The 12,387-nt window shown below is 38.9% G+C and overlaps 1 protein-coding gene across 1 annotated transcript; it reads left to right on the top strand.

Moving 5' to 3' along the window:
• Positions 1 to 42: 42 nt before the first annotated feature.
• On the top strand, positions 43 to 5,931 carry LOC148736468 (TNF receptor-associated factor 5-like). Its single transcript, XM_088755230.1, has 5 exons — positions 43 to 184; positions 3,768 to 4,232; positions 4,349 to 4,529; positions 4,606 to 4,811; positions 5,072 to 5,931. The coding sequence occupies exons 1-5, from the start codon at positions 132 to 134 to the stop codon at positions 5,247 to 5,249; spliced, it is 1,083 nt and encodes a 360-aa protein (XP_088611356.1). The 5' UTR covers positions 43 to 131; the 3' UTR covers positions 5,250 to 5,931.
• The last annotated feature ends 6,456 nt before the right edge of the window (positions 5,932 to 12,387 follow it).

Below are 12,387 nucleotides of genomic sequence, written 5' to 3'. Positions count from 1 at the left end.
AGATGTTGGTGGTAAATTGACTGTTGATGAAGAAGATGTAGAAGTGGCTGTAGATGTTGGTGGTACAAGGGTTGGAGATGCTGAAGGTGTTGAAGAGGCTCCAGATGTGGGTGGTAAACTGACTGTGGACAATGAAGATGTGGAAGTGGATGCTGATGATGAAGTGGAAGATGACAGAGCTGTGGTGAGAGAAGAGGTTATGCATGCACATTTGGTGATCAAATGTCTATAATCTATAAATTTTTTATAAATTTGACTGGAAATGGGCTTTTAGAAGACTGTTGCAAGTGTTTGTGGATACAATTATGACATAAAGGCCATCAACCTTTGAATTGTTTCATGTTAAGGTATGCATTTTGATAAAGCCAGCCTCTGCTACTCTATTAATATTTGGAAAATTGCAATAGTCATGCACATCACTATTCCTAGGGTGATGAGGTAACAAATGACCAATTTCTTCTGAAAGTTCTGTGTAGTACCGGAGGTTTGTTATTTTCCTATTAATTTGTGCTAGAAGTTGCAAGGCTGCAGGGAAAGACACCTTACTTAGATATTAAGTAAATAAAGTATCGAGCATAAATATAAGTTCATAGAAAGCTAAATTGAATTAAAATTATGACAGAAAGATTGCCCAAGACATAATTATGCTCCATTTGACGATAACAACTGAAACACATTGTGCAGATGTAAGGTTTGGTTGACATAAGTAACATTTCAAATATACACAGACCTTGACTTGGTAAAAATATAAAGATCTTTTTCTTTCTACTTCCACCAAAGTGGTTCATGAGCTGCACGCCACTTTGAAGGCCAGTTGCCACTGTCCTCATGGCATGCCCTCTCGCATACGATGTTATTATTTCCAAGCTAGTGTAATAAAGTAATGACAGAAAGGTGATTGTAGTTACCCACACTAATTTTTCTGTTGAATTGAATTTAACTCTGGGTTTATTTCTGCAAGGTACATACATTAATTTCGCATGCACTGTAACATTTGTTTTAGTGGTATTTGCTTTAGATTGTAGCAATGAGAGAAAGATTGCACAGTATGTCACATGAAAAAGAGTATTGTAAGTTTAAATAATTCAATGTGCACTGGTACAAGGAAGATTATCATCTAAGATGTTCTTAATAAAATGGGCCAACATTTCATTTCATTTTTTTATCACGTCACAAATGATTGCAAACTGGCAAGTTGTTCGAAGTGTTGCCTTGTAACCAATTTTAAATGCAATAAATCCTCTCACTTGGCGAAAAATTCTCAATGTTCTTAGTAATTGCAAGACATCTAAAGGAATATATGTTACAGCAACCTTAGTTTTCTTTCATTCACGTTTACATCCAATCTCGCCTCTTTTCGGCATTTCGCTTATTTTATTACGGTACTTCTCATTCTTTTCCCTGGAACCATTTTTCTAGCCTACGATACAGATTATGTAGGGAGCAGCACTTACCTGCTAAGGTCTTTTCCTGTAAGGGGAGGAAATGCTCTCACCAGTAATTCTCCGATTTGGGAAGAGCTGTCGTTCTTTGTAAATGATAAATCAGAAATCCGCTTGGCGGTAGTGAGCCTGCCCAGCTCAGTCTTGTTTGGCACGCTTCTGTGCCGTTTATCCAGAAAGACAACAGTTCTTTGGAAAGCGCGCTTACTGCGGTTCATCTCGTAGAGTTGAAGGCTTAATCTAAAAGACTTAAGTGCTTGCTACACTAATTGATGTCCTTCGATGACGCGAAACCACGCCGAAAATGAAACTGACCGACGTGTTTATGATTTATGTCTTAATTAAAGGCTTTTGTTTCACGGCACACCCATGTCACCTAGGCCTGTCGCTACGGGACACTTACATTGATAGTTAAACAATTTTGGGATCGTTTTCCGCAAATGCACCAAACGCAATTTTTTAATCGTCCGATTGTTCTTTAATTACATCAAACGGGCAAGTGACCCTTTTCTAGGAAGTGGTGTGCACACATAGACACCCGTACACGCAGAATGGAAACTTTATTGTTTGAACAGGAACTTGAGACCATGCATGGGTAACTGTCACTTCGCGGATCGATTGCTACCAGATCAGTATCAATTGTTATTGATGAATACGTGTCAAATTGTCCAGGGAATACACATTTCCCATTGAGGTCCACAAGGTGATATATATCGTTTACTTATCAGTTAATCTTGGTAATTTCAACAAATTAAAAGCAGATCTCGCTTGGACTAGATCACTCCGCTGCCTTATTCATTGCCAGATTCGCTATGTCTCATGAGCATTTTGAGTTTACTTCTCCTCCCGGCGCGCTATTTAACTGTTCTGTATGGTAAGTCTTTTTTTGTTTTCTTATTATTGCGATGATTTTTATCTGTCAGCAACTGCTTGTTTTCGCTGTCACGTATCGACAGATAGATCTTCAGTGCATTCGTTAAGAAATTTCAATGTTATAGGAGATAGGTTAAGAAATAACTCTCTAATTTTTAGGTCTCTTTGGTTTCCAAACTTGAGATATTCGTCGAAATGTTTTGCGCAAATTTAAAGAGCCTAGTATGGAGTCGCAATTGTGGTGGGTGTATCTTTGGTTCACTAAAATTGCGGCCGGAAAATAGTGCAAAAAGTCTGAATTTAAATTTGGCTATCTAGCCCTCTGATTATCTCAACTGAACCCAAAAAAATGTACAAAAGAACTTTTTATAACAGATAAGTCTATATTTTTCAACAACGTGGAGCTGTATGTCAAGCAACCACCATAACTCTGAACTTCAAAATGCGCTGGTTTTCAAACCAAGCTCGGTGTCGAGTTAAACATTTCAAAACAGATAAGAAATTAGACTCCCTTATGCCTGACGAGAATAAAAATTTTCGTGGCTCTTTATTTTTGGATTTCCGGTTTGAAGTCGCACTTAAAAATCAGCATTAAAGCAAACAATACCACGCAGCTTCTTTGAGAAAAAAAATTGCGAATTCAAAATACAAAGGCTAAACATGACGTTTAAGGAGAACAACTGACAGCATTCAGGGCATTCAGAAGGCAGAAGTTCTTTTTAACTGCGGAACTATATTCGCATTTTCTGGGAAAAAGAGATCATGAGCGAAATTGTAATAATCTTCAGGCAAAAGGACGGGATGTTTAAATATCAAGGCAATGAAACGTATATAAGAACGATCCTTCGCAGTAAAGCACTATTTGAGCAATAGTGGAAATCAGACCTGAAAAAAATTTCAGGCCTGTACGGGATTCGAACCACTGACCTCTGCGATACTAGTGCAGCGCTCTACCAATTGAGCTAACAAGCCAACTGGGAGCAGGCCATCAAATTAATTCGATATAAACCCGTAGATGATAAATCGAACAACAACAAACATATGAAACATATGAGTGAACTGCGGTTATGAGACGCAATGAAAATCATTAATGCAAACTTGCTTACTTCTGTGATCGAGCTGAAATGGTTTATACTTCACCAGTTGTCTTTCTAAGATGAGAGAAATGTTGCTCCTTCAACAGGAATTTGACCAATTAGACGAAATGATAGCAATGTGTCTAGGAACAGAAGTAAACTATGAAGCCTTAAAACATTAAGATTTATGTTCTGCGTTTGTTGTAACTCTGAGTAAGGAATCATTACTCCATGATTAAATTCCACTTTCCTTCGACAACTTTTCGAACTGAATTCCTTGCTAGCAGGGGTATTTTTGAAGGGAATTACTTGACCTGTCAACACTAGTTTTGCAATAGTGTGTACTAAACTCTCTTTATTGTCTGTTAATTTGAAGCCTATCGACAATGGTTAAACCTGTGACTCTGGCATGTGGGCATACAGGCTGTCGACACTGCCTTGCGACTCTCATGGGCATTGAGACTTTCCCAAAATGCCCACTTTGTAAAGCACCGATAGGAACAGGTACCCTTCACGTCAATATCGCACTCGACGACATCCTGGGAAATTTTGATGTCAAGTGCAATAAGAGCGGCTGTCTATGGACAGGAAAATTTCACGAGCACGAGCAGCACTTACAAACATGTGGAAAGTTTCCGATGCCGTGTGCCAATGATAGGTGTGGAGAGGTGGTGGCAAGGGAGAGGATGGCAGCACACACTGCGCAGTGTGCAAAGCACAAGCTCCCTTGCCAGGAATGCGGTAGAAAAATAACAAGGGAATCCTTCGAGGAGCATACCGCTTCCCTTTGCTCTAACAAGAGAGTACTATGCCCTCTAAGCTGCGGAACAAGCCTTCCACGGTAAGATATTATCTGTTTAATTAAGAAATCAATAGTAAAATGACTATTTAAGGCCAATAAAATATCCAAAAGTTGCATTAGCCAGCCAGCTCCCCCTAATTTTGATTCTTTTGCAGACTCCACTTAACACTGCATTTAAGCGAGTGCCCAGAAAGAGCGGTTCGCTGTGCGGTGACTGGCTGCACTGCTATCATAAAACAGAAGAACATGTCACAGCACTCGAAAAATGCAGCCGCAACCCACAGTGTTCTGCAGGAAGGAGAGGTCCAGCGTCTGCGGGGCCTGATGCATTTCCAGGTGAGATGCTTGAATTTTAAAAATAATGAGAAAAGATATCATATTAACATGAACTGAACATTCGGTTTCATTTCAGAGAGCGAAACCAAAATGGATTTTGGAAGAAAGAGGAGTGTTCTCCTTCCGCTGGAAGGGAGAGAAATGGAGTGACGTCAAGGGGCCGCACCTATTCAGCACTGAGTACAGGTGCTGGAATGGGAACCGGTGGAGGGCGCATCTGCGATTTGCGGGACTCTCCTTGGAGCTGGTGTCCGCAGTGACGGCAGTGGTAGTGGGAACCAGGTGAGGGACTCATCTTTATCATAAAGGATAGATTCTCACTCTTGAATCTGCAACGCTGTGCAGAGGATAAATGATCGTTGCTGATAAGCCAAAGTACTTGCATATAGGTGACGTATTTTACGACAACTATCAATATCGTTAATTTTCCATATAGGAGTGAGGAAATCTAAAACCATGTCTCCGAACCTGAAAACTGTCAAAAATAAAATAAACCTTATCATGATTCTCCACAGTAATGACTTTATGCTTCATGTCAACAGAATAGTACTGATGCCTGATTCCCGCGAGGAGAAGGTTTTCCCTTTCTCAGCGAGGGAGATAAGAGAGGGGGAAGTAGCAGCAAATATCCCGCTCTGTGAACTGGATCACGTGGACCGAGAAGACGTTATGATTGTCAAGTTTGTCTTGACATATTATCTTTTAAAAGAAGACAAGTAGATTTCCATTTATTAACTAGGAGAGTTAACAAGGTCGCAAATGATAACGCAAAAAATGGAAGTCGTTTATGCACTAGAACAAAAAGGATCGTAGGCGATGTGATAAGCATAGAACAAACTAACAATGAAATTTAAGAAATAACTTTGAATGGAAAAAAGTTTAAGTGCTTCTTCGTGGAGATCTTCCGCTTTTTTCGCTGTATGTAATACCTCTCTTAGCTCTTATCTGTAACATTACTAATTGGAAAAGATCACTTGACGCAGTTGTTTTGATGTCAAAACTTTGTTGTTTTTTAGGGTTAGTAACAAGTGACGAATTTAGAAAATAGAGAGTCTGGAAGCTAAATAACTTGAGTTTTCCAGTCAGCCACCAGTTTAGTTAAGTTGTGTACATTTGGAAAAATGCCTGTGGGAAACAGAAGTACACTTGAAGAAAAATGTTCTCGATAATGACGTTATGGAAGGAAAGATAGTTACGAGGACAAATGTAGAGAGTGGTGCTCTGATAGTAAATCTTTTTTAGGCGATATAAAAAAAGGTTAGGTTTTTTAGTCAAATTGTTTTTTTTTTCAAGATAAATGGGAAACAGAATTGTCAATTTACCTCTGTTCAGTATGAGTAAGCTAGATTTGTTCGTTTGCTGCACTGTGTTTCACGTGATAATAAATAATTTGATAAATTCATTTTTCCTTGTTCTCTGAATACCCTGGTCCCATTGTCGCAGACGCTATAACCGGTTTGGTAAAAGAATGAAAGGCATCCCACACCGAATAAAAGCCGACACGTAGCCTCGCACCACCCCAGTCTGACACGAATTTGAATTTGTTAAAAAACAAAATAAAACAATATATATAACTAACTGCAGACAGTACCGTTTCGGTCTTCTGGGCCTCATCAGTGCAGTGCTGATGCTAGGGTGGGGGAGAAACGATATGGCTATAATAATAAAAAAAAGCGAAAAAATAAAAACCTTGCCTTGCATAACATTAATTAAAAGTAGTTTTTTCTCAAAGGAGACTAGTGGGCAGCACAAAGGAAGACTTATTGTTGTGATTTCTCCTTTATTTCTTCCGAAGCGTGTCGTCTCTAGCATTGGAAAGAATATAAGTACACATTCGGTAGTCTCAGTTTACTTTCCCATATTAGTGTATCAGAGTTGAAAAATCCTGTAAACGGATGTTACAAAAGAAGGCCTTAATCTATTGCGCGTTATTGTATTTTGAGGGCCGTAGGATAAATGATAATTGCAGTGAATCGATAAACAATGACTTTGTTTCTTTACAAATCTTTTTTAATTAGGAAAGAAGGTCGGTCAGATCAACCGATTTGAACAAATAAGTTCTCTTCCGTCAGATATACGGGCCGCGAATTTATTACAGTAGCCAGTTTGCCAGTCAGGTTTGTCAGTTAAGTCGTACCGTATCCATGCTGATATTACAAGAAATGCCTTAATTTACTGAGCGTTGTCGTTGTTTGGGAGCCGTGAGGGTATCGTCAATTGTTGTGACTCAAGAAACAAACACTTTTTTTCTTCACAACTTGTCGTTAATTAAGAAAAAAATGATCGGTGAGTTCAACAGATTTGATCGTGTAAATTTTCTACCTTTAGAAATACAAAAAGCTAGCTTTGGTAGTTTTCATGGTAGCCAGTTTGTCAGTCACGTCAGTCAGTTAAGAAGTTTCCTACCCCTATCAATAGGGTATGTTTTCCCTTTAGGTATGTTCGAAGTCAGGTCTGTTTCTTTCGTCAACAAGTAAATTTACCAGCGTTTAAATAATAACGTTTTTATTACGGGCGTCCATTTTTGATAGGCGACAGCAGAATGTAAGATCAAAAAGCGCGGGAACAGGGGAGTTATAGGACATGCACACGCAGATAATATTTTCACCACATACAAATAATATATTCCGTCCTAAATGAAAGTACATAACAACCCAACGTTTTTATGAACAAAACCTAAATTTTTAGTAATCGTTGTAATAACTGTAATTACAAACTGTCCTGTTTTCTGTTGTGACAACGGCAAACACACTTCGCCATTATAACAGAAGATGAAAAATAATCAAACTTACCTTGCGCGAGGCAGTAATGAGGAAGTCGCAAGTTGAAATAATAGGCTGTTTTACCTTGTGCTTAGCAATGATTTACGGTCAGCTAAAGAGGTTCTATTCATTTTGTTCTAAACAACCGTGTGAAAAAGAGGTAATTTGCATAAGTGCGAAATAGTCAATTAGGAAACTGAAGAAAGTCACAGAATCATTGAAATTTAGATCGTTATTCGCTATTGCTAGCTGAGTAGACTCCAACAAGGAGAAGAAGAAAATGGTAAGTCCTTACGTCAGTATGCAGCTTTAAAGCAGGGCCCACGATAAAGCTTTTAAACAGTAGTCGTAAAAAAAATGTTAAGAGTAAAAATATTTATGGTAACCGGCGTAAGGAGAAAAAAACCGCCAGCCGTAAAGTGGCCATAATTTTATTCTTTAAACTTTCGAACCATCACCCAATAGGAACACTCCACTATTTGGTGCATCTTTTTAATATCATTACTATTATTCATTTATGAATTTTTTTTTGGCGAGTTCAACCTCAACGCCGGTAGGTCGGTTGCCGAACACTGTTGCAACGACACGAAGTTAATTTTTTGCAGATTCCATGAAACATTCAACCCAAACTTAAAATGGGACTAATTCGGTAATCACCTCGGCCTATTTAAGAGATTAAACTGAAAGCGTTCTCCAAAGATGCCAGGCTTTAAATTGCGAGCGAGGGTATCAATTTTTTGCAGCACGAGATAATAAAGAAATTATTTTGTACAATTCCTTTCCGCTTATAATTAAAGAATTGAGCATATGCCCAAAAGTCGCATCTCCATTTAAATGGTAATGAATTGTTTTTAGTTCGTGCACACAAATATTGCAACGTCTCCTTTTTAGTGGGCACCGTCAATTATGGATAAACCTCATTTCGTTGGATTTCTTTTTTTTTTTTTTTTTAACGCAGCGACCATCTTAACGCGCGGGGCTGACGTAAATGTACTTTGTATTAATTGAAAAACAATAACGGGGAAAGGGCGCTTTAGTCCTTCTTTCATCGTGTGCGTGCATTGGCACAAACGTCCTTTAATCTATCTCTATCATCTTATATAGTAACAAATTTTACGTGCGTCTGCTCGCTGTTCGTAGCACAAATTGGATTGACGCCTACGCGATAAATAAAAACTAAAAAACAAACTCAAAACAACACTAAAAGTATTGTGGATTACAATAATAATTATCGACGTACTCAGGTGCTGTTGTAGACTGCACTTTTCCCATTCGATGTGGAAGGCCTCCTTTATGTTGATTCAAAAATTCTCGAAGCAAGAGAATCCACCATAAAAGTCGTATCTTATACGCGTCTATATGTTCAGGGGAAAAGAATGCTTATGCACAAAGTTTAAGCCGGCCATCTTAATTTGTTCAAAACCGTTAAAGGGTCTTTCCTTTTTAATGCTGTACAGGCGTTGCAGAAGATGCAAGAAAAGAGGTGTGAGATCAAACAGTTTTTCGAGGAGTTACCCAGAGTGCCACTTGGTAAACCCCTGCACGAGTTTTATTTCTTCTCTGCTTAGGATTCCCAGCAACGAATTTCCAGGCTTTCCTGGATTTGAATACATGCTTGAACACCAAGATTAGTAGACCCTTACAGGATGACTGCTCGAGATTCCTTTAGGATAGGCCAATTCTGCCCCTTGGTGGACCTGGGAAAGAGAGGAAGTTCATGGTTTATTTCTTCTCTGATTTAAATGCATGCTTGAACAGCAAGATTGGTAGACCCTTACAGGATGGCTGCTCGAAACACCTTTAGGAAAGGCCAGTCGCACGCTTTGGTGGACCTGGGAACGTGGTAAAATGCAACGAGAGCGAGTTCAACCACTTATCAAAGGTTGAAATCTCTATTTTCTCAAGTATATACTGAAACAGTAAATAGCGTCGTAAGATCGCTCTGATCGGCCTGCACTCAAAATCCGAGCATCCTTTGCTATGCACCTCCGAGCAACTCACCCATTATTGGCACACAAAAATTGTGATAACCGTTACTGGAATAAAAGAGTTAAAAAAGAATCACTGACATAGTATATACTAGAGCAGACATTGTCTAAAGATTTTTAAATGTAAATATTTTCATAATCTCATTGTTCCTTGATATTCTGGGACATGTGGTTCGCAAGCTGAAGAAGGTGGAAATGTGACAACAAAAAGTACTCAGGGCGCTTTAACATCAAAATTATTTCATACAGGCGAATGATAAATTACACATATATGCATAGCTAGGATAACGCCTAAATAAAGATATTGATGGGACAAAATCCATCTCAAATATATCTACTATTTTCAATATTTCAGTACAATAGGGGAAGACGTGCACGAAGGGAGACATGGGTTTTTAGAATTGTTACGATACAAAATTCACCTGCATAAGACCACTTCCAGATAGTGGAAAGACGAGATATGGCCACCGCCCTAGATCCGAAGTGCACTCGGATTACTGGCCCTCCTTCCGGCAGATGGACCAAAGAATTAACAACATAACTGCACATCAAATGATTGTCCACCGACTTAACTTCGTTGACTCAGTCACTATGGGGTTGACACCCAAGAAATCGAATCCTGCTGGAAAATTTTAAAACTGGACCAGTCAACACGCTGGAGGATAAGGAGGGAAGAACGGGAGCCCCTCAGAAATCAATGCAGCCTTTTTGGCCGTTTTAGCCAATCAGTATCTAGTTCAAAATCCGGTTTTGTAAATAAGCTACGGGTTTTACTTTCAGGTTTTGAGAGAAAGTTAGATAAACAATTAAGCTCTGTCCATGACTATGTTGCAAAGTGTTTCATAGGTTAGGTCTATTGACCACACTGGTCCAGAAAGATTTTCTGACGAAAAGACGCACTTTTAAAATGTGCGACTTTACCTTGAATTTTAACTCACTTTTAAAACAGATCTTTTCGAATTCCCCGATGTTGATTTCTCTTGTAACATTTTTTTGACGGGATAATAAGGGCTTTACTACACGCATCATCTAGCTGCAATGCGTTTTTTGCCGTAGGTGACTATTATAATAATGGGGAAAAAAGATAGTTTATTCATTTTCATGGATAGAGGCAAAGCCTTTGTTGGATTCAGAGAGCAAAATGACGTTTTCAAAGCACCTACAAAAGTCACTGTGGTGATGGTTTGCCTTTATTTTGGAAGTGTTTAACGCCGAACAATTCAGAGTGTTCAAAAATAAAATGTGATTGAAAGTTTAAGAGATTGGTGATTCAATCGTAATTGAAGGAGCAAAAATAGTAGCATTTTAAAACTAGAGTGCGATTTAATGTTGTTGTATCGATAGATGACGCTGTTGTGAGTAGGAAAAAGGGTGCGGCGATATCCAGTTTTTTTTACTGCTTCATATGCATGTGTAGGTTTTCCGTTCTTTATTTACCCTTTAAAGATTTACGGTAAAAGTTCAATAATATCTCAATGCACGTTGTTGCAGAAAAAGCAGGAACGCGCGCAAGCGATAAAAAGGGCGTCCTGATATTTGGGGAAGAGAATCGCCTAAACAAAAACGGCAGCATGGGAAAATTGATTTTCAATATTCTCCACTCTTACTTCATATTCTTTCTATGAATCCTGTGTCTGAATCTCCTTAAAAAACTTATGAAGTAAACACCGTTGGTATCGAGGTTTTTTTCCAAACCCCATCGCACTCCATAAGACTCTACTCTCCACCAGTCTTTCTCGTCAGTTCTGTAACCGAGCTCGATAAACGAGCTTTGTCGAGCTCGATTAGTTATCGAGCTCGATAAGTTATCAAGCTCGATAAGTTATCGAGTACGATTAGTAATCGTACTCGATTAGTAATCGTACTCGATTAGTAATCGTACTCGACTTGTAGTTATCGAGCTCGATTATGAAACGTGGTTTGCTTATCGAGCAGGAATGGTAATCGAGTACGACAAATGCATATCGGGCTCGGTTGCCCAGGAACAAAATGTGATCCGAATGATTGATATGCCACGAAAGGGTTAACTACCAACCTGTTTGTTTGCCCACGAAGCCGCAGCACCAGATCTTTTGCATGCCCTGGAGGAATCTCTTTTATCATTTCTGGGAAGCTTTGTTGACTTGTCACAGCAGTCATTATCTTCAAAACAATAAAAAATTAAATGGAAACTTAGAACCATTGAATGCAAGACATACAACAAGAACACACACTGAATAAATTCTATTGTATTATGGCCTGACTCCATTATTTTTACTTTGTGGCTAAAAGTTGGTCAAAACAGTAATTCATTGTCTTAAAACTTGTTTAAAATTATACCAGGAAGAGTACAACAACCATCAACTTCCTGTACAAAGTATTAATTGAACAGTTTGCAACACTAGCTGACCTGGATTGCAATGTTTTGTGTTCCATGGAAATAATTAGAAAGGTCTCCATTCCAATCCTCAAAAACGAACAAGGAACTGCTCCAAAGATCCCTGCTCCATGATCCCGCACTGATTTCTCCAAATGAAGCAGCATGTAAAACAAGACATCCTTAAGAAAAGGCATGACAGCAAAGCATACTATGACAAGTCAGCCGGAGTGGAGCACCAACCAGTCAAAGTTGGCAGCTACGCCTATGCCAAGCCACCTCCCCGCCATCGCGACAAACCATGGATCTATGGGGAAGTCATCAAGGAAGACAACGGACGATCCTATACTATTCGTACCTCTCATGGTACCACGATCCGCAGGAACAGAGTCCAACTGAACTGATTCATCAGCACATATCTTGGATCTGTCAATATAAAAAGATACATGTACTTCCTGTAAGGGCAGGAATAAAATACCTTTTGCAGTTCTTTTGCAATTGTCAGCGGTAGCTACAACAGATTATGAGCAAATGTCGATCTCACAGAATCCAGATTTTTAAATGCGTGAGAACGCGCGTGGAAATTGCTAAACTCACGAAAGCTATTGCATGAAAACAAGTCCGGTGACCCCTTCTTTTTATTGTTCCAGTATGATAATAACGTGGAAAGGAATCATCTGAAAAAAAAGTAGAAAATTCTACGGAAGGAAATTTGCGATGTGTTAAAATTGCCTTTTTTGTAGATTTTCTGA

The sequence above is a fragment of the Stylophora pistillata genome, chromosome 3, assembly GCF_964205215.1.
Source record: "Stylophora pistillata chromosome 3, jaStyPist1.2, whole genome shotgun sequence".
NCBI lineage: Eukaryota > Metazoa > Cnidaria > Anthozoa > Scleractinia > Pocilloporidae > Stylophora > Stylophora pistillata.
The sequence above is the reverse complement of the archived record's forward strand: the minus strand, read 5'-3'. Positions and strand labels throughout refer to the sequence as shown.

Coding starts and splice junctions, on each gene's coding strand:
- LOC148736468 (XM_088755230.1), top strand. CDS start 132: ATGAAGATGTGGAAGTGGATGCTGATGATGAAGTGGAAGATGACAGAG. Junction 4,530..4,605: donor GGGGCCTGATGCATTTCCAG/GTGAGATGCTTG, acceptor GTTTCATTTCAG/AGAGCGAAACCAAAATGGAT. Junction 4,812..5,071: donor GCAGTGGTAGTGGGAACCAG/GTGAGGGACTCA, acceptor TCATGTCAACAG/AATAGTACTGATGCCTGATT.